Source organism: Haliaeetus albicilla, chromosome 16 (genome assembly GCF_947461875.1).
Source record: "Haliaeetus albicilla chromosome 16, bHalAlb1.1, whole genome shotgun sequence".
Classification (NCBI taxonomy): domain Eukaryota; kingdom Metazoa; phylum Chordata; class Aves; order Accipitriformes; family Accipitridae; genus Haliaeetus; species Haliaeetus albicilla.
The window spans coordinates 32542504-32564556 of NC_091498.1; the positions used below are offsets into that span (position 1 = coordinate 32542504).

The window sequence follows — 22053 nt, forward strand, 5'->3', positions numbered from 1 at the left end:
CTTTCAACTCCGTTGTTTCAAAACTACCGTCTACGTCAAGGAATTGCTTACTTATTTAATGCTGCTAAAATCCAGAGGGTGAACCCACATGCTTCAAAATGCTGCCCGGCACCTGCCACGCAGGTCCGGGAGTGCTTCTGGGAGCTGTCCCACCTTGGACCAAAGCAGGAGCACAACTCCGCTGAGCCGATGGCCCCGCCACCCAGAGGGATCTGTGCACTCTTTGACCCTGCAGCCCCCCCCCAACCCGCCCCAGCCGACTTTCCTCAGGAACCATGCGCTGCTCGGGCTGACGGCGAGGGGATTTTGGGGCCGGGCGAGGCTGTTTAGGTCCATCCCCAGCTTGGAGAAGCCCCTGCTTCCTCGCACCGCCCTGCACCCTCCACCCTCAACTCCCTTCCCCAAAAGCCGGGCTGACCCCGGGGTCGAAGGGAGGAGGCGATCGGTCCGGTCTCGGTGCTCACCCGTCCCCCCAACGTCCCCTGCAGGCAGCCCGCCGGGGCAGGCGGCATCTCCCCCGCTCCCACCCCGCGGCTATTGGCCGTCCGCGCCGGACCCGCCTCCGCGGCCGCGCAAGCGCTGCGCGGAACCGCGCCGGGGCGCTGCCGCCGCCGCCGCCGCCGCCGCCGCCGCCGCCGCCGCCGGCAGCGTTCAGCACCGCGGGCTGCGGACAGCGCCCCGCCGCCGCCGCCGGCCATGGAGGCCGCGCCGGGCTCGCCGCGGCGGGAGCAGCGGCCCGAGGGGACGCGCCGCGCCTCGCCCGGGTAGGAGCGCGGGTCCCCGACGGGACACCGGGGGCCGGTGGCGGGGGGAGCGGGGGGTTCCTTCCCCTCCAGGACGGGGGCAGCCGGTAGCGGTGCCGTGCCCGGCGCGGAGGGGCAGACGGCGGGGTCGGGCCGCGCACGGTGCGGCGGGGCCGAGGCGTGTCCCCGCGGGTGGGAGCTGCCGCCCTGCCGCCACCCCCGGCTCTGGGGGTGCGGAGGTGGCCGGTGCCACCGTTTTTTTTTAATTTTTTTTTGCCGGGGACGGGGGTGCGGAGCTGGGCGCAGCCCCCCCCCCCTCCCGGCTCCGCTGAGGTGCGTCCCGTCCTCCCAGCGAGACGGCAGGCAAAGCCCCGAGCTGCCTGCCGAGCTGCCGACCCCTCGGTTGTGGGGTTGGGAGACGGGGGCCGGCCGGCCGGCCGGTGCCCCCAGTGCTCCTGCACGGGGCCAGGCATGTTGTGCGGAGCCCACTGTGTCGGGGGGGCGGGAGGGGGGGGCGACCGCCTGGCTTGGCCTCCCTGGCAGGTTTTTATCCTGCAACATGGTGAGCTCTCCCTTCTGCAGCAACGGGTGAGCTATTGTTGGTGAAGCTCAGCATGTTTCAGACAGGGTCCTCACTGCGCTAGGCTATGGGCAAGCACGGCTCTCACTCCAAAGATTTTTTCTATAAAGACCTGCAGCTCTCGTCTTCTCCCCCCTGCGCCATATGCTCCCTTACCTGGTGTCTTAAACCGGGTTGGCAGCCACAATCATTGTCATTTTCTGGAAAGGTCAACAAGCCCATGATCACGGGCAAGAAGCCATCCCCAAATTTGCAAGCACATTGCCATTTGTTAGACTGGAGGCAACAGATCTTCTGAGCTCTTTGGATTCTGTTTGACCAGAGCACACCCCGAGGTCAGCAGCACACAAATTCCTTCTGAAAGCCAAAGAGTTTCCCTTCTGTCTGGTACAGGATATCCACACTGAGACATCCCCACCTGCCTGGGGGAGCCAGCGGGGGAGTCACTTCTCTTTAGACAGCTCTGAATATCTCAGCCAGAGGCTGGTGTGCTTTCGGGTCTTTGTGCTTGCTGAGTGACTGTTAGGCAATCCAGCATCGTTTTAAATCTTGGGCATTCGATGGAGTCAGAGCTATCACTGAAGCCCTCTTAGCTTTGCTCGCCTCAGTAACCCTTGCTCATTCAAACAGGTCTTTTGAAATTAATGCTGCAGCCTGTAAGAGTTAAAGTTATAGAGATGAGTTAAGCCATCTGAAACAGGAGTATTTTGAATTTCATTCATGCTGCTCACTCAGGAACTAAAATCTATGGCAATAAAGTACAAGAGGATAGCGCTCTCACTCCTGAGCATGCGTATACATAAATGCTTCTTTATGCAAGGCTCTTCATATAGCCACTAAAGGGTTAGCCCTGTAGTCCCCATCCCCTGCTCCTCGCCAATGCTCTTTATCATCAATGCTCAATTCATCATCAGAAAAATACAGATGTTTGAAAACACTACCTTCCTTCTAGCCTCTTTCAGTCTGGGGTAGCAAAGTGTTGTTTTCTTTTCCTTTCCCTTTTCATTTAATTTCGTTTTTTTCTTAAAAACAAGGCTTAGCAAACATGATTTTACCAGCACATTTTACACTGCTGGTGTAGATAGAGCAAGCTGCATCCAGACCTATTCTGGCACCAAAGACTGGGTGAGGATCTTGAGCCCTTTGTGTCTGGTTGTATCCCATCACACATACCCGTACCCGCAGCAGCAGTAGCTGCCTGGGGTAAAGGTAAGGCTGTTCAGACGAGTCAATGGAAAGGGTTACAAAACTAAACTTTTCTTGGCAGACTACGTGGGAAGCAGAGTTTTGCAGTCTCATTAATTTTTCATGATGATTTAACATACTTGGGAGTCTCATTAACAAAAAGATTGTAGGTCTTCTCAAGGATACTCACTATTCTGCTGCCAGACGAAAAAAGCAAAACAAATAGCAACTACACAGACATTTTTCAGTGCACGAGAATTTGACCCAGCCTAAGGAGGAGATTAATTGCTTATGAGGTGCCTGTCTCTCCCTGTCAGCTAGACAGGGGAGCTAGATAACAAGGTGAGAGTGAAACGCAATGAACCCTTCCCTAATCTCTGGAAAAGGGCACTCTTATCTCCTCATAAAACAAGCAAAGAAGCTCTTTTTTCTCGAGAGCTCCACTGCTGTTTTGCTGGGGCTATGTTCAAAGAGAAAACCTCTATTTAAATTCCATTATAAAAACCCATTCTTAAAAAGTCATTTACAGCTCTCCAGGAAAAAGCCATTAGTCTAGATGGGAGCTGACCTATAGCACATGGTTTTAATTCAGAAAGAATTTTTTTTTTTTTCATTTGGGAAAACTTGTGCAGCTGATATGCAAGCAAAACCTTGCTAGAGTAAGAAAAAAAGTGAAAGAAAATAAAACTCGCTTCTTTTTTTATGAATGAGATTTTGCAGTGCTTAATGTCCAATTGAGCAAAGGTTCCAGGGAAAAAGGGCTCTGGTTGTAGTCAAGATACAGACTCTTGCCCTTTCTCGCGCTTGTTTTTATTCCCCCTTGAGATTCTTCTGTCAACAGAAGTTGTAGTTTGACTCAGGCATCAGACAGCTCCATTCACTTGGTAGGTGTTTCCCATCTTTCATATGCAAAGTGCTGCTTTCCTGATCCTCTCCTTAGTATGCAAAGGGTGAGATAATCTTTCTACTAAAAAAAAAGAAGTGCTTATAGAAATGGTCTTGGGGACAAGGGTAGAATTAGCAGACCAATAAAGAAGCCATTCCTTCCAAACTCTGAATATTTTTGGCCCATTTCTCCCTCAGAGACGCCTGTGCTCTTCTGCTGCATGGCTCAGAGGGAAGCAAGACCAGAGATGTGCCAAAGAAATGGAGTGGCTGAGGAAAGGGAAGGTGACCATATGCTGTCATTTCTTTGCCCCGCAAACCTTCCTCCGCCTGAGCTCAGCTCTGTGTGCTGGCACAGTGAAGCAGTCCTGAGGGCGAAGGAGTTGGGGGCAGGCAGCCAACACGGCATGCTTCCAGCAAACCCTCTTGCTGGGGCTTTGATGCTCAGGCTGGTGGGGAGGTGAGCAGCTAAAGCCATGTCCTGCTGACACCTTCTGCGGGGCAGTGTCCGAGCTTCTTAGCGGGATGCTGGTCTTTGGGAGGAGGGAGATAGCCCACCATAGCATTCAGCCCTTGGCTCCTGCCACAGACTCTGGAGTGCCTACCATTGCTCCGCATCCCAGCAGAGGTGGAAGGGCAGAAAGCCATCTCCTTAGAAATCTTGACCTTATCTTGCATGTCTTCTTGTGGGAAGAAGCTTCTGTCCTTTTGCTGGTTCCCCCACATAAAGTAGGCTGCCTGTGCCCTGGTACTCATCTCAGAAAAGCATTGCTGCGCTCAAAGTGACTTGAGCAGTTTCATAAATTGGATTATTATACTGTCTAGACATCTCAAGGGAAGAGATGGGGAAGGAAATAGTGTGAGAAATGCAACTCATAATCACGGGTAACAGGAGCAGTTAACTCCAGTTTCTCCTTGCCCCACACCTCCTCATTCTCTCTTTTCCCAGCATCTCTTTGGTTGCATCCAGCTGAGCTTGAAGAAGAAAATGGAGGCTGTCGGGCTGCCTCTGTAGGCTTTTCTGTGGCCGAGACGCCCTTTCTGCCCACTCAATCCCAAAGATGTCAAATATATGACATGGCCCAAACTGGGAATGAACGTTAAAAAAAAAGTTTCTCTTCCCTTGATGTTAGTCTTTGCTAGTGTCAGCATGGCAAGCAGAGTCCAGTGCAGTGCTCTGCCCACCTCTTCTCCTGCCTGACAGTAAACAGGTATCAGAAACTCCCCCCCAACCATTTTTCTAGCATAGTTCAGGGTCCTGTGGGCCCAGAAAACTAACAGCGACATGGTTGCAGGCAAAGAAGGACCAGCCTACATCTCTGGTGCAGACCTCAGCATATCAAACGTTAAGCCCGCCAGCACTATGGCTAATTGGGAGTGTAGCAAGTGAAGACTCAAATTCTGCAGAACTGCCAGCAGTGTTTATCCAAATCGATCATTATTTGCGAGCTCCAGGTTTCCCTGGAGATTTTGGATAACCAAGGTCACATCGTGATGGAGTTGGAGAGAAACGAGCATAAGGCAACTCATATCCAGAGGGTGATTGACAGAACTGTAATTGTTTAGTCTGAAAAGGAGATAATGAAGAAGAGTCACGAGTGAATGATCTGAACTAGCCAAAGTTATTCTAAAATATGAAGTCACTGAGCAGGCAGAGGATTAAGTTAAGTTAAGACTACATGCGGGGAAAACAGAACTTCACAGTGTTTCGCAGCAAAGATGGTAAACAAGAAGAATGGGCTTTCATGTGAAATATTAGAATCAAATGTATTAACGTATGTGCATAAAAACTGGAGGCAATCTGTGACATCCAAGAGTTTGTCATCTGCTTTCCCCACCAGGAGGTTTTGTAGCTGAGGGGGTTTTGGAGGAGGAATTTTTCATTGCATGTTTCCTGCATCTTCCTGATCATCTTCAAAGTGTTTTTTCTGAAAGCCTTTTTGTTCTGTCCAGTGTTACATAGTCACTGTCAGATGAGGCAGATGTGGCAGAACATCAGACTAATTTAGTTATGAAAAGCCGCCGGTCCCAATCTCCTATGCAGATGCAGCAGTTTAAATGAAAAAGAATTTTGGTTTTGACCAGGTGTGGGAATACTGAAACCACAAACTCTCAGTGCAGCAGTGTCTCTGCGAATTACTATGCATTGTAGGAAACCATCGCCTATTTAAAGTGTACAAAAATTAGGAAAAACAACAGGATCAAGGTAGAGGGAAAATAGTAACTTAGAGGCATCAAAAAGGGAGTGAGAAAAGCTCTTGCCAAAGCATAACATGACCACAATCGCAGCACTCTGATGAAAATTCCCTGACCCAGGACAACTCGTACAAAACTACAAGCCCCAAATAAGATGCAGTCACTGGACTCCTGGGAGGAGTGAGATGAATTACACTCTAAGCTTGAGAGAGTGGATTGAGGGACTCTCCAGGTCAGCTCTCCCAGACAAACTGCCCCTGCAGCTTGCCAGAGCCATAGAGTATGTGGTGGTTAGCATCTCCCAGTCAGGTTGGTTCTATAATTAGCATAGATGGGCAATGACTAATTAAAGATGTCATTTTATACGTTGACTACCACAGACCGTGATCTTTCTTCCATCTCTCTGCGGTGCACCTGCCCTGTGCTGCAGCAGTACAGCTGAACCTGAATCCCTCCCGGTGCAGGGATGACTCTGATGAGGCTGTAGCAAGTCCAGACAAGACTTTAGATTACATCTCATGAACAGCTTTGCTGGCATGTGATTTATAATCTCATGTATCGCATTCATATACACCAATGACAAATGTGTAGTCTTCTGTTGTAACCTACCTTTATATAGAGCTATAACACAAATCATGCGCTTGAAAGTCTGGGTAATCCTGCCACTAATCCATCTGTGACAGGACAGCAAGGAGTTCATGCAACATGCTTGATATTATTTCTTTTGACAAATTCTGTGGGTGAATGGGGTATCATTGTCACAATCTGTTCAGGAGCTCCTGCTTTGGCCAACAGCACTTCCTCTTGCTACATTGAACTAGCTCCAGTCTTACTAGTACTTTGGGTTGCAGAGCAGAGGCAACCAAGCACTGGAACTGCTGGGGACAACCTGTCAAGCTTATCTCAATGAGGTGTGCACACATCTGTCTGCTGGTTTTCTGGCACCTGCTTCAGTGCAAACTTTGACTTCTTTCTAGCCACTTTGTATATCTGTTGTCATAGGAAATGTTAATGGTCTCACAGATTCTGTCCAACGTTGCTCTCTTTGGGTGTATGGCCTCGTCCAAAGATGCAAAGAAGTTCACTTACACAGACACTGGTATTTGCAGACTATTTTAATATCATTTTGCCATTTCTTCTCCCCTTCCTTGGCCACTACCAAAAAATATTCAGCAAAGGAATTTGACAACGCAAAGTAAAATCCCCCATATAGTTCCCCCCTCCTGCGTGGCCTGAGCTTCAGAAAATCGACATTTGAATGTCGGTTATTGCTTCTGAAGTCAGTGTCATGGTAATGAGCACCCCTGAACATGCCATCCATGTCTTTAACTATGCTGTAGCTGTCTTCTGGCTTAAAAATGAAAATTAGCATTGGATGGTGTCTAATCAGTCGAGATTTCTTTGTTACTAGCCCCTGGACTGGTACACTGTGGAAGTAAAGCAGAGTGCAATGTCTGTGCCACGAGTCTCCATACCAGCAGTGGTATAACTGCTACCACAAACGTTACTCCATTGTAATGATTTTAATTAAATAAGCCCATTTTCTACAATCATGAAATATAGTTTCTCAGTGTTGACAAACTCAATTGATGTTGGAAATTACACAGCACAAGATGCCAAGGCAACTATATCCTTTTTTCTGGAAAAAAATACCAATTTTCAAGCAATATTGAGCTAATAGTATTCTTCAAAACCCTTTTGTCATTGATAGTATCATGCCATTTAACTTTGGGTGCAATTCCAGAGACTTGTAATTGCTAAAATTCTGTCTTTTTCCATGGCTGTCTGAAAAAGAAATGAGAGGGACTCTGCAAATTTTCAAAAATATTCCCTTCTCAAACATTCTGCCTTCATTTTTTCCCACATCGCATCAGGTGCCTCAGGCTAAAGTTCATGTCATCTAGTCTTGCTCCAGCACTCATAATTCTTCGATGATTTGAGACATTTTGTGACTCTAGCTGGCCTGAATCATTTGTTGTCCTTAATCCTCAATGCCAGACACTCAGGCAAGACACATAAGTCAGCTGTAGACACCACAGCACGTGCTCGGAACAAGTACCATATTGTGTTTCCATATTGTGCTCTCTTTCTGAGCTCCAGGTTGCACAGTGCTGCTGAAACTCCAACACCTGGACCAGCTCCGTCTCTTGAGACAGCAATTCCTAAGGCATTTTTGGGGTCACTGTGACCTCAGTCTATTGTATGTGAAGGGTTTTTCAGTGTCACGCAGACTAACTAGTCCCTCAATGTATTACTCAAACTTTTTCCAAGCTAGCAAAATCTCTCAGGTTCCATAAATCAAGAACTGTAGGAATGAAATAATTTTTAAATTCCTTGGAGAGAAGAAAGCATATCCTGCAGAGACCTCATTACTTGGGAACTGAAGTCTGCAAATGTTTTGTGTCAGTAAATTGAGCAGTCAGAGGAAAGTGAAGCTTCAAAAGATCTTGAGAGATCCTAGTCCATCCCCTTCCTACATACCAAGACCAATAATATCTCTTGCTGTCATCCGTGGGAGATGTATGTCTAAAATGTTCCTGAAGAGCCCAGTGGAGAGTCTGCAGGACATGGGAGCCGTCAGGGCATGGGCCAGGCTGGAGGCTGAAGCCCCTTTTACACCATCACAGCCATCAGGTTCAGTGTTCATTTTTTTCAGCGCCAGGGGTGATTCACTCTCCTACTCTCCCAACGTGGAGCAGAGCCAATCCTTCTGCAGAGCAATCAAACAAATTCATCTTCCCAAGAAGCACAGATAATTGATTGTCTTCTGCACACGCAGTCTCCTTTGGTTTCTGTTTCCCCAGGTGTCTGGAGTCACTCTGAGGTCCTGAGTTAGGAACCTGCCATTATCACCAGCCAGTGTGTTCTGCCCCCTCCACAGTGAAATATCTTGGAGATTTGGTTGAGGGGATGTTACTCAATTTTTTCAAAATTCTGGAGCAACACACACAAAGACGTGATGGATTCTCCATCAGTTGGAATCCCCAAGTGAGTCATGGATGTCTTTATAAAAAGCATAATCCAGCTCAGCCCCAAGACTGGCTGTTGGTACAGCAAATAGTGGGTGAGGTTTTACATCTTGTGTTATGTGGGAGGCCTGTGAGAGTCTCCAGTTTGCAGGATGCGATTCCCCTGAGTAGCCTTTCTACTGCTCTGCTGTTTTACCATACCTTTATTTTCCCTCGCAGAGAAAAACAAAATGCAGGACCTTGCCAGACATGCCTTGCCATGCCAGAGATTGGGAACACCGAGCCCAGCTACAGTGGCACTTCCTGGGAAAGAATCTGCCCGGTCCATCACTGCCCCATTCCTGCATCCCCCAGGCTGGGAGGAGACCACCTGCCCTCCTCCAGCCACATGCTTGGGCCAGTCTCCACCCAGTCCAACGGTCAGGTGCCATCGAGCTCCCAGGACTTGCAGCAGCATCACCTGTATTACCCCTGCAACCAGCAGGATCCCCGAGGCAGCTACGGCCTGCCCCCACTCCCTGGGCACGGTGAGAGGCCCATGTTGTGTTCCCACCTTTCCAGTGGTGATCCCGCACCAGCTTCTCACCAGGAGACCTCGGAAACCCCCTGGAAACAGTGGTCCCCTGGGCAGCGACGGCCAGTGCAGCATCACATTGTAACAGTCAGGTAAGAGGCACATGGAGACCAGCTCAGGGGCTTTCAAAAAGCATCTCCGGAACTTTGTGGTGGGAGGCAGGAGGGGATGAGAAGGGTCTGAGTGGGGATGCATGAAACATGGGTTTGCTCTTCAGTTTGGGGCAGCGGCTGCCCCAAAATGCACGGTGGGATCGTCTGCTCTCTCCCCCTCTGTGGAGGGTGTACAGAGAGCTGCCATTCCCACACCAGGGAGAGGCAGGATTTGCTTCTCAAGGTGACTCATTGGATAAAGCCAAGGTCACTCAGTTGCTCTTAGATCATGCAGCTGTGATTATGCCCATCTTCTATGATCTTTGCATTTTCTCCTTTTGCACTGCAAGACATCCAGCTGGCTAATCCTTTATCTTGGCAGAGTCTCTCAGTGATAAGAGCAGAGTTAATTTTTTTTCTGCCCCCAGCGAAGCTGCTGCCTGTGCTGGAAGGGTGAGGCAGCAGAGGGTAAGCACTGGCTACAGCTAAGCAGTGAGAAATAGAAAAGTGGGGAATACTATTTGGTTTTCCAGGTTGGGCAGCAACGAGGGCTTAAATTCTGTATCATCCATGACAGAATCGGGCAAACTCCATTTGTGTGCAGAGGACTCCAGTGACTTGCTTGGGTGGTGGATGTTTCTTGGGCAGTGCTGTAAGGATTCATACAGGATGGGCTTCCCCAACAGCCTGAGCTACAGCCTCTGCTCCTTCCAGCCAGCATCATCCGTCCTCGCTGCCTGTGCCTTTTGGAGTCCACTGTTGGCACTAAAGACCATGATCCCTGTGCTACCACAGCAGTAGTGACCAAAGTCCAATAAAAGATGGCACAGGATTCCTTCCTTGCCTTTGCACAGCGGTGTGGGGTTAGGCACAAAAGCCCTTTATGGTCTCATTTGCTAGCCACTAACAGAGGATTTAATTTGCTTGTGTTTGCAGTGTAGAGCAATCGCAGTCAAGAGGAGTGGAGCCTGGATCCTTTTTAGCTCATACGCTATCAACAAAATTGTCAGCTACACTCTCTGTAACAGGTTATTTAAGTAGGAAACACAGCTGGATTGCAAATCCCTGGCAGAATGTGCAGCACTAGCAGACAGAAAAGTGATAACAGAATAATGCTAGAATGGGGTTTTTAATCCAAGCAAATCTGCTTGAGAAGCTATTGTGAGAGAATTAGCACAGGATGGGCAGTGTGCTGCCAGAAAGAGACCTCTCTTTAATAATCTGGTAAGGATTTTTCTTTGCTCCTCTCTCTCCCAAATCTACAGAGCATTAGTGTGATGAGGAAAACACAATATAATTTATTACACGTGCCACTGAGAGTGACTTTTCCATGGGGAACTCTCCTCCATTGCTTTTTCATTTCTTCCGTTCATAACAACCTGCCAGGAAGGATGAGCTGCCACAAGGTCATCAGCTGGCTGTCCAGGATGGAGCAGGGCCATCTGCCCCACGCAGATGTCAGAGTGCAGCAGGACCTTCTCCCAGTTTAAGCCAAGAGCACAGGAGGAGGGTGACAGGAGGAGGGAGCACTCACTGAGCTTAGCCTGGCATGGCTGCAGAGAGAGGAGGAAGACACAGCTGGGAGCAGTTCGCTGGAAGCTGCATTGCAACCCAAGGCCATGCCGGCCTGGGGCATATTTTAAGGGGACATTTCAGTGCAAACGGAGAGCAGAATGAAAGATCCCTTGGATATGGTGACCCACTGAGGTGCAGGTTTTTTGTTAAATGTCAGTGGAAAGCTTGCCCTCAGGGATTCATTAATGTAACCTTGGATCCCCTGGGGAAGGCTTCTTTATTTTGTTCCGAAGAGCCCTACAAGTAGGAATAACAAATGCTCCTCTGTGAAGGAAACCCTGGTAAAATGTTTTGAGCAGCTCCACTGGCCTTCTGCTCCTCTAGTCTGGACAAACGCTGTCTTTGGAAGGGCCCAGGAAACAAATGACAGCCACCTTTTCAGAAAATCCTTGCTGAGCTAAACAGGAAATAAAAACTGTCTATAGGCATTGCTAGCCCAACTCACAAAGGTTAATAAAGAGGTATGCTTTTGTCAAGAAACAATTTAAAAATTCAGTAGGCGAGCACTTAAAACAGGTTTTCATGGATAAGAGTTGCAGTGTGATTTCTATAGGATTACATTGCTAATGACCATTACTTTCTATGGGGCTTTCTTAGAGGGGCAAAAATGCGGTGTGACTACATGTCTTCCCATCCTGTTTGGTTAAAATGCCAATGGGAGAGGAAAAGACTCTGTTATTCATTAAACTAATTCCTGTAGTGCCAGTATTCTTGCAGCAATGGCTCTGCTTGGTGCTTTACAGCCCCTGAAGGGGTTAACTTGCTCATTAACAGCCCAGCACTGTGCTTCGTAGGAAAATAATAAATGAACGCATCTTTTTTTCTTTTTTCTGTCTGCAGACATGACAAAGCTTTCAGGATGCCAAAAAGGTATGTTTAATATCAACAGCTTCCTGTCCTTCTACCCCATTATCATTGCTCTCCTACCCTGCTATTAGGAAATGCAGAGTATTATTGCTGGTGACATCCCCAACAGGCCCAGCTTCAGAGGCAAGGTCAGCGCTCCCTGCGCAGGGCTTCCCATCTGCTTGGAAAAATCTCAATTTCCTTGTGAGATCAATTTAGCCTGCATTAATGAATAGCAACACTGTCTTGATAGCTGTTCTTGGGGCAGGTGCCTGGCTCTAGTCCATACAATAGATTTTTATATATATATAAAAAATAATCTTATATGTATGTGTGTGTCTGTATATGTGTGTACATATATATGGGATTAATCCAGCTTGGCCTACCAGATGAGCAATCAGGAGGATAGCCCCATCCATGACATCTTTTCAAAAGACAGAGGATTTTTAATACATTTCTCAAAATTAAAATAATTTGATTGCTTTCAGCTTCTGTTTAAAAGCTGATTTTTGTAAACTATTTTTTCTGGAAGGTTTGGGTGAATATCTTCCATCATCAGATACCACAGCTGATTCTTTTTTTTTTCTGGTAATTGGGCACAGAATCACCCAAGCCAGCCTCTAGAAATTGGGTACTCTAGTGTGTAAAAGGGCAATTTTCGTTCATTTTCATAGCAAAGCCTTCATCTATGAAAACAAACTTGGTAAGGCAGTCTTAAATTGAAAAAACTACCAGGCCTAACCAAAAGTCATGTGAAAAGCTGTTTGAAGGGCTTGTGATGATTTCTGATGATGAGAAATAGCTGCATTATTTGACTCAGTGAAGCTGGAGGCAAGAGAAGCAAAAGAGCAGGCAAGCAGGAACTTTACACCTCAAGGCTGATACACACCAGCACAGCCACTCTAAAGTTCATAAATATTTTACTTCCTCATATAGCTCAAATATTTGTCAACTATTTTTAAACAAAGAATTTCTTATATTTCAGAAATACATCAGAATACAGAAGAAATACCCAGAACCTGCCAAACCAGAACAGGAACCCATTCCAATATCTTATCTCTTAACAGATATTTTTGAAGAAGTCAAAAATCTTGAGGCAGTAAACCCTGCACTGGTAAAAAACTGTCGGATAGTAACTTTGACAGATCATCCTATAGGAAACACAGTTTGTCCCAAAAGAAAAACAGACCTTGGATGGAAAATTTTAGACCAGCTCTTAAGAACAAAAGTAACTGGCAAAAATACTTTGGGCCAGAGTAAGCTGCTTCTCTGGAAGGGTTTTGTTCGTACAGAAATGTCATTAAGAATGTGTGTGCCACCATACCACACTGATATGTATTCCAGGCATAGCCCTGGCCTGGGGGCTTGTAGGTGTTCTCCAAACCCTGAAGGAAAACCACTGTGCTGCATTTGCAGATGCTCGTTGTAGGTTCAGTGTTTGGTTTTGAGGCTGGTATCAGGGTGACATTCACTCATCCTGTGGATGCAGAAGCCACTTGTCCACTCCGTGAATGCTGCTGGCAATCCTAACTTCGGTTACACATCAGATCGGTGGTTTCCATCCTTTTTTGCTGTGCAGATGTCCGTACATTTTCCAACAGTAAGGCAGGCCCCTATATAGTGAGTGAATTTAGACCAATGACAATGGACTTGCTTGAGTTAGTTATCTTTAGGGGACTCGTCAGAATAACCCAAAGACTTCTTAGGGTCCACAGGCTGAAAATCTGCAGGCCAAACTGTTAGGCAGCTACTAGGTTAGATTGCCCAAGGGGGGGGGGGGGGGAGGGGGGAAGGAAGAAGCTCTTTTTAAATGCAGTCTTTTAAGTTAAATATTTAAAGCTTCATGTTGCCTTAGGATGCAAGAGTCTGGTTTTTATTATTTCTGATTGAAAAAGCATGAAAATGTAGGGAGGCAAAATGTAATTACCCGAGTTAATTAGAATTGCCTGCAAACATCCAGTTGGAGGTATAATATGTTCATTAATAGCTGTACTAGAGCCTCTAGGCTTTTCAATAAATAAATGCTCAAACCAGAAAGCCCTAATTCTTTTACTTCCTTTTACTAACACTACATTGGTTCAACAGCAGGTTTCGTGCTAAGAGCAGAAGTGCCTTAACAGCTGCATTTTTTCTTCTCCTGTTGATTCCAGTTATTCTCAAGTGATTGCGGAGTGGCCCATAGCCGTCCTGGTGCTGTGTTCAGTGACGGCTGTGGTTTGCACTGTAGCTGGCCTGCTTGTTGGAAATTTGCCTGACTTTTCAGAACCCTTAATGGTGAGTCCCTACAGATACGTCAACATGAACATAAGGAAAAGCCATGGGCCAACCAGTGATATATTTTTTCTGCCATATAAAATGAGCCTTTACTTTCTTCCTTCTCTGCCGATAGAGGAAGCAAGGCAGGAGAGTAAATCAAGGAGGACATTAAAGCCACTAGAAAAAATGACCGTGTTTATCAGTGACCTGCTGTCCATAACCCACATCTTCACAGCATGCAACCAAAGCAAGATTCCTTCAGAATGAACATGTGTCAGAGTAATGCACAGTATTTGCTGTTTCTTTGACACCATAGAAAGAGCACAGCCTGTGCCAGTGGCAGCCACCAGCCCATCTCTCAGCAATGCTGTGGACTTGCACTAGTGCCCTCACCCTGGTGTGGAGACACTGCCAGAACAAACCGGGATTGCTGCTTTTGCTCCCCTTCCACTGCTGGAAGGCTGGGGTTGCCCGAAAGGACTAGCTAGGCTGGGTGGAGATTGAATGGAGGATCTGGCTTTGGCTCCTACAGCCTGCATGCAAGGCTCTTGAAATGGAGAGACGGCCCCGTTCTGAGCACTGCTGCACAGGGTCCCATTTTCCATGCAGGATCCCACATTATCTAGTCATCCCTGTCTTACATTAAGGGAAGAATCCTGAGAAAATAAGAATAGACTAGAGTTTGCCCAGGAAGAGGAAAATTACTCCCATTTCTGTAAGTGACTATTTTACTTGAAGAGGAGGAGAAGAGTCTTATGAGATCGGGGAGAGAGAATTGTAGCCATCCTTGCCCAAAAAGGAAAGGAAAAGAGAAATATTTTTTTCTGTCAGCTCTGGGATGCAGTATTTCCAGGGAAAATTCAATTTCTGTATCTCTCCAAGATGCAGTAATAATGTCATATAGTTTCTGTGTCTAGGAGGAGGATTAAGGAAAGCTAAGCTAAACTAAAATGCAAGCTGATGACAAAGCCCTTTTGCTTGGCTGCAGGGTTTCGAGCCACGAGATACTGACATTGGCAGAAAGCTCGTTGTGTGGAGGAACGTAGAGAGCCACACAGGCTACAAGAAGACCTTTTCCCTTTCTCCCTATGCTGAGAAGAAAAGGTATTTGAGTTTGGTTTGGGGAGGTTGAGGAAGATGTTGGCTCTAAAGTTATAGATTCAATGTTCCAAGATATCTATGTGAATTACAACATATATGCTACACTTAAAAATGACCAAGGCACCGGAGAGTTTAAAGTCTGTCTGCCTGCAATGGACTTGGGCTCCCTATTCTGGAAACCAGGAATTAGGCTCTAAACTCTTCATGTGTTTACTTACTGTTTACCTTTAAGAGACTGCAGAGGCGATTCAGCATGTCTGCACAAGGGGATGCAGTTTCTCACTTAGTCTTATCAAGATCCCTATAAAGGGGCACAGTCAACCCAATATTGAAAAGCTGTCATCCAAGCGATGCTCTTTCAAGACTATGACTTGAAGAGATGACTCTTATTGCTGCAGCAGTGTTGTGTGTGGCACCAGAGCCTTGCCAGTGAATGTAACTCATAGCCAGATGATCTCTAGTTACAACAATAATCTGATCTCTTGCTAGCTATGATGACATTGGCATTAGCAGAGGACAGAAAGCTGCTCAGGGAGAACAAGAAGCGAGGACACGGAGAATGGTGGAACAAATCTACGGAGCAGATGGTTTCTTTTGTGGTCCCCCAGGTGAGTGAAATCTCGATGGGGTAGTAAGTAGTACACACCCAGACCTGAACAGCATACAGAATTGTCAAGGTGGTTTAGGTCACAGGAAAATGTTCTGAAAGTGATCTAAGAAAGCAGTGTATACAATACCACCCTGTAAAAGCTATGCCACCTTTCAGGTGGTGATCTTCCAGCACTTCATAACTGAGTGGTTAGAAAAGGCCTGTTCTGAAATTCTGGAGAAGGGTTGTTTCTCCTTCTTAACTTTTTGCCATACGTCTTTTTTTCCCTTTAGAAATATGCCTTAAAAGCACCAGTAAAAGGACTAATGCTTTCCCTATTTACCCATATGAAAAGTGAATACTCTGAAAAAATGGCATGTGCCCCACTCTCCCTCTGTTCCCACTCCCTCCCTGTTCCTTCTTTTCTTCTTGAAAAATGTAAGTGGCAGTAAAAGCTGGAGAGAAAAAAGAGGAAAACTCCAGGACACCCAAAGTTTGTCCCAAAATGGACACTAGTAAGTAGAAGAAAGAGGAACAGCATGCAGGTGTTTTTACTCCCTTCCCTGCCTCTACTCCACCTCTGAAATCAGTCAAACGCCAAACCCTGCAGGTCCTTGGGAGTTTCTGGCTGAACTCAAGCTCCTCACTTGTAACAGGGGTGCAGAACCAGATGCCAGCAGTCACTAAAAGCATGCTGACAGCACAGAGAGTGTATTTTGAAAATGCCCCAACGCTGCTCTCCTGCTGCTGACAGATGGGCGAGGAGCAGAGGTCAGATCACACAAGGCAGATGCTACCACTCACTACAAGCTACTGTCTTTGTGACCTGCATCCCTTCAGGGAGTCCTCCATAGCAGTCGTATAGACAGCAATAAATATATTTTATTCTTTTTTTCTATGCACAGAGATTCTACTCCAAACAGCCTGGCTGATTCATCTTCATTACCTAATCCTTTTTTTTTTCTTTTTTTTTTTTTTCCTCTTTATTTCAGAAAAGAGCTATTCCCAGCTGGTATTTATGTCCACAACTGCTGGGAGCTTATGGAACTTGCAAGCTATTCAGTCCATGTGTCAAATTGAACGAGACAAGGTTAGTAATGTCAGGAAGAACATATATACATGCTGTCTCTTTTCTGACTGCCGCAATCTTTAATCTCTAGCTGAAAGGAAGCCAGACAAAAATAACATAAGCTATAGAACAGGTTTCAGCCTAGAGGACTCGAAAGCACTCTACCTACTTAGCAATACAGAGATGATTCCACCTGTCACTAAAGTCCAGCTGCAAAGTAGCAGCTGCCATTAAACAAGAATAAACGGACACTGAACAAGAGCTTGGTCCAGAAACCAAAGGTGTCCATCAGAAGCAGCTGAGAATTTTGGGCAGCAGAACCTAATTACTGAAATGGAGCTATCATCCTGGAGACTGTGACAGCAAGTCTTGCAAGTGGGAAGTTTAATTGGGAAGTTTAATTGGATTAGCTGTGTTTGCCGTAGGATCCAAATTTTCAAATCAGAGGTTATAAAATATAAATAATGGACAGGGTTTAATTTTTGCAAAAGGCTAGCATGTTTCAATAGCTCTAGTATTTGCAATTTGCCATTGGGAGGATGGCAAGTGATGGCTTATACACCTGGAGAGGAGGATTACTGCAAGGAGGAAGGAACACTATGGGGCTGCAAGATGAAGCGTGCAGAGAGGGTCTGACATGATGCTCCCTCCTCTGTTTTTCAGATACGCTCACATGTTCATTTTAGAGACCTCTGCCAACGTACTGAAGCTAACGAATGCTGCCCAAGCTGGTCTCTGGGGAACTACATTGCTGTCCTGTACAACAGGTCTTCGTGTTTGGAGATAACCCAAGGAGACATCTCCCATACCCTGGCTCTCCTTCGTGCCTGTGCTCCAGACTACCATAAAGGTATCCTCACTCCGTCTTGCATAGGTCCTGAGACCGTGAGACAAAAACACTCTCAGTGTGCCCAAGTCCCAGAAAAATGTACCCGCTTCAATGCCATTTATCAGCTTCTTCACTTCTTGGTCGACAGAGACTTTCTTAGTCCCCAGACGATTGAGTACCAAGTGCCATCTCTCAAATACAGCCTGCTGTTTTTGCCTACAAGGAAAGGTGCATCTATGATGGGGATCTACTTAGACAATCTGGAATCCTGGGATCTCTTTGATAACTATACATCTATCACTGGAATGGACCTAGGCCTTAAACAAAAACTATTCCAGCACTATCTTTTACTGGATACTAAGTATCCAGTCCTGGCAATATTAGCTATTTTTCTAAGCATTTCTTTTTATTTACGCTCAGTCTTTATTACCGTAATGGTCCTGCTCGCTGTTGTCAGCTCTTTAATGATCTCCTACTTCTTGTACAAGGTGGCCTTCAGATTCACCTATTTCCCTTTTGTAAACCTGACAGCAGTCGTCATTCTCAGCAGCATTTGTGCCAACCACACCTTTGTCTTCTTTGACCTCTGGAACATCAGCAAGAACCAGAACCCTTCCGCTGGGCTTTCTCAGTGGGTGAGTCAAACCATGCACCATTTTGCATATCTCATGCTGGCATCTTGCTTCACAACAGGTGCTGCTTTCTATGCCAGCTACATTAGCAATATAATAGCTATCCGGTGCTTTGCTATTTACATGGGCACCTCTGTGCTGGTGAATCTGGTATTCATGATGACTTGGCTTCCTTCTTCGGCTGTGCTGTATGAGCGCTACATAGCAACAACCTGCATTTACAAGCCAGAAGACTACTGGAACAACACTGGCCATAAAAGAGTCGCTCTCTCCCTCCATTACATTCTCAGGGGTCTCCAGAACACACTGTCTGAAACCTCCAAGCTACTATTTGAAAAGCTTCTGCCTTGTGGGGTCATCAAGTTTCGGTACATCTGGATCTGCTGGTTTGCTGCCTTAGCGATAGGAGGTGCCTACATTTCCTGTTCCAACCCAAAACTCAAACTCCCAACTCTTGAGACGTCATCTGTCCAGGTGTTTAGACTGAGCCACCCCTTTGAGAGGTACGATTCTGAGTACTGCCACCAGTTCATGTTTGAGAGGCTGGAGCATGGAGAAGGGCAGCGTATGCCTGTCACGATAGTCTGGGGCATTCTGCCTGTGGATAACGGGGACCATTTCAATCCAAAAAGCAACGGCACCCTAGTGACAGATGTCACCTTCACAATCCAAAACCCTGATGCCCAGAAGTGGCTCCTCGAATTCTGCCAAAAAGTGAAGAACAAAACTTTCTATTATCGTGACACAGAGCAGAAATCTACCGTGTGCTTCATGGAGGAGTTCCTCAGGTGGATGGACAGTCGCCAGTGCTCCCAGCGAGACCACAGCTTCAACCTTTGCTGTAACCAGTTCTCCTTCCCTTATGGAAGTGAAGTCTTCCTACACTGCATCAAAATGATGCTCCTGGAGCAAGGCAGGGAAGGGGCAGAAACGTACGATCTGGGCCTCAGGTTTGATGGGGAGGGAAATCTCGCTGCCTTAGTGCTGCAGTTTCAAACTATTTATCACTATAGCTTCAACTACAGCAAAGCCAAACAATTCTATGAGGAAATCAACCTCTGGGTAACAGAGGAAATGAAAACTGCCCCTGTGGGGCTTCAGAATGGATGGTTTACCAGTAAACTAGAGCTGTACAACCTCCAGCACAGTCTCAGCACAGAAATGATGGTGGTCATGGGGCTCTCCATAGCCATTTCCTTCGTGGTGCTGCTGCTCACTACCTGGAACGTTCTCCTTAGTGTTTTCTCTGTTACTGCCATTGCGGGCACTGTCCTGGTGACTGTTGGCCTTTTGGTCCTCTTGGAGTGGCAGCTCAATGCAGTGGAGTCTCTCTTCATTTCAGCTGCAGTAGGTCTCTCGGTTGACTTTACCGTCAACTACTGCATCTCCTATCACCTGTGCCCCCATTCTGACCGCCTGAGCCGAGTGGCCTTTTCCCTGAAGCAGATGAGCTGTGCCACGGCCATGGCAGCTTCTGCTCTCTTCTCTGCAGGTGTCATTATGTTGCCTGCGACGGTCCTGGCGTATAGGAAGTTGGGGATATTCATCATGATGATCAAGTGTATCAGCTGTGGGTTTGCCAGCTTCTTCTTCCAGTCACTGTGCTGCTTCTTCGGCCCAGAGAAGAACTGTGGGCAGATCCTTTGGCCTTGTGCCCACACCATGAAAGACTATTCTGATGACTCGGGGCTGAATGGAAGCTTTGCCTGTGGGGGGAGTGAGAAGCAAAGCCGGTTGCGGAAGGTCCAGGAGTCCAATACTGCAAACGAGCAATACGAGCTCCAGCCCTTGTCCAGAAAACTCAGTGACAGTTTTGACAACAGCACTTCCACAAGCAAGCTGTCCAACCGGCCGTCAGTGCTCTCTGAAGACACCCAAGTTGAAGACAACAGATGCCCCAGAATAGGAATCCACCCCTCCCTTGAAAGAGAGAGACAAAATCTGCAGGAGACCCTTGGAGACCAGCAGGTTGGCCTGTGCCAGTGTCCTGCCTTGCAAACTTCCTCTCCTTACAAGCACAGCAACTCAGAAGCAGAAATTCACAGGGAGAGACTCTGCCGAGATTGTCGATGTCGAAAGTATGGTCTGAAAGCTTGGGATGGGTCTGGGCTGGACCATATCCAGCCGGCTGGCATGAAAGAAGAAGGACAGCTCAATAAATCACAGTGCTCTAGTGACACCGCCCAGCAGCACTCGGATTATACCTCAGACAACAGCCATCTCCCTGCTGCTGATGTCTACAAAATTCACAGATGCCTTTGTTCTCTTGGCAGCTCTTTTGACATGCTCAACATCTCCAGTGAGACGTCGATTAGCGATTTTGAGCAAGGCCTAAAGCTTGCTGAATCAGCCAGTTCTTGTCCCGATGTCTTAGAGCTGTCTGATTCGTACAGTCAAACAGAGAGAGGTTACTTGAATGGGAAGAGAGATACCCTGCGGCTGGACCTGAGGGAGACTGTCTTTGATATCTCTCCAGCAGCATCGCAGCAGAACAGCTCTTCATGGAAAAATCGATTTGGATTAGGGAGCGACGGTCCAGTTGTGTTACCGAACAGCCAACCAGACATGCCTGATGTTTGGATCAAACGATCTAGCGCACAAAGTTCTGGTTACAACAGTTGAAACCTTGCAGAAAACAAAACTGTACTGCTAGGGAAAGGGGAAGTCGAAATCTCCTTGGAACTGTAAATATCAGTCTTTTCCTCCCACCTCTCCTAGAGCTGAGACTATTTCTTAGTGTTTCAGCTGTGCAAATACCTGTGGTTTCACAGAACCAGCAAATCTGATACTAGTGAGAGGATGTGAGATCAGTCTTGATGGAGTACAAGCCCTTTGACCTTCCAGTGTCTGGTGCCATATTCACAGCTGTACTGCAAAACTCACCAAGTAAACCTGTTTTGTCATTTCCTACAAGGTGATTAGATTTTGGTTTGTTGTCAAGGTCACATAGGAGAGAAATACGAAGATGAATCTCCCCAGATATTTAACAACAGAGAAAGAGAGCTCATGAAAAAAAAAAAAAAATCCAAACCCCAAACCCGCAACTGAAAATCTAGATATCAAGTGAAAAGGGTATTGTTAATAAAAAAAGAAAGTCTTTCATTTTCTACTGAATCAGAAACTGCTTTATGTGAAGTCCAGGTTCACTGATCCCATCAAAATAGTTCAAATATTATAAAAAAAATTTCATCGGCACTTCTGAGTTGATACAGTCTCTTACCGATCATGGAGCAGGCTGCAGAATCCAGCCTAAATCTATTTTCAGTAACAATTTCAGTTTGTTTTATCAGAAGAAATTCTAGTACTGCCAAAGATTTTCAGTGTGAGATCTCCCCTTTGAGAAAAGTGTCCTCGTCCCCTCAGTGACTCGGGTGCTTTGTGTGTCGTCTTCATAGCTTGTTTCCACTCAAGGCATTCCCCACAAACATGTAACTTTTTAAAATTTGCATATCTGGTGAATCTTGAATTTTACCTTTTTTTTTTCTCTACGAGAAATAAACAGGAAAAGAAACACTTCCTTGCCTTTATCTGTTGAAAAAACCATTCTCTATACAAGTTGACGTAAAATAAATGCTTATGACAAACTTTCCTAAATCTGAGTGATGCTTAATTTTCACCAAGAACAATGTGGTTCATTTTCTTCAAGCACCTAATATATTTTCCAATACAACCAGCAACAGGAAAGCATACATCTTAAAAAGATTTGCTCTTTCTGACACCCACGAGTAGTTTTCCCTGGTCTGTGGGAGACAGGCCCCGACTGCCTTATGTCCATTAGGAATATGCTCTTTTAAAGCTACTAACAACACTTGAAATACATGACGTTATTTCAGTTTTGTATTTTCATAGTGCAGTTCTCATACTGGGTGTTCAGGTGGGTTTTTTGGCGACCAGAGCTGCCCTCAGGTTGCGAGCCAACACTTGACTGAAAC

At 46.5% G+C, this 22053-nt stretch overlaps 1 protein-coding gene across 1 annotated transcript; it reads left to right on the top strand.

The window, feature by feature from the left end:
- The first annotated feature begins 635 nt into the window (after positions 1 to 635).
- Positions 636 to 21715, top strand: DISP2 (dispatched RND transporter family member 2). The gene is made up of 8 exons (XM_069804370.1): positions 636 to 764; positions 8778 to 9224; positions 11640 to 11669; positions 13796 to 13919; positions 14890 to 15005; positions 15492 to 15610; positions 16584 to 16681; positions 17324 to 21715. The coding sequence occupies exons 1-8, from the start codon at positions 697 to 699 to the stop codon at positions 20741 to 20743; spliced, it is 4422 nt and encodes a 1473-aa protein (XP_069660471.1). The 5' UTR covers positions 636 to 696; the 3' UTR covers positions 20744 to 21715.
- Positions 21716 to 22053: the final 338 nt, after the last annotated feature.

Excerpts from the sequence above, each read along its gene's own strand:
- DISP2 (XM_069804370.1), top strand. The coding sequence starts at position 697 with ATGGAGGCCGCGCCGGGCTCGCCGCGGCGGGAGCAGCGGCCCGAGGGG. Across the intron at positions 9,225-11,639 it reads CATCACATTGTAACAGTCAG|ACATGACAAAGCTTTCAGGA; the intron begins GTAAGAGGCACA and ends TTCTGTCTGCAG. Across the intron at positions 16,682-17,323 it reads GTCAAATTGAACGAGACAAG|ATACGCTCACATGTTCATTT; the intron begins GTTAGTAATGTC and ends TCTGTTTTTCAG.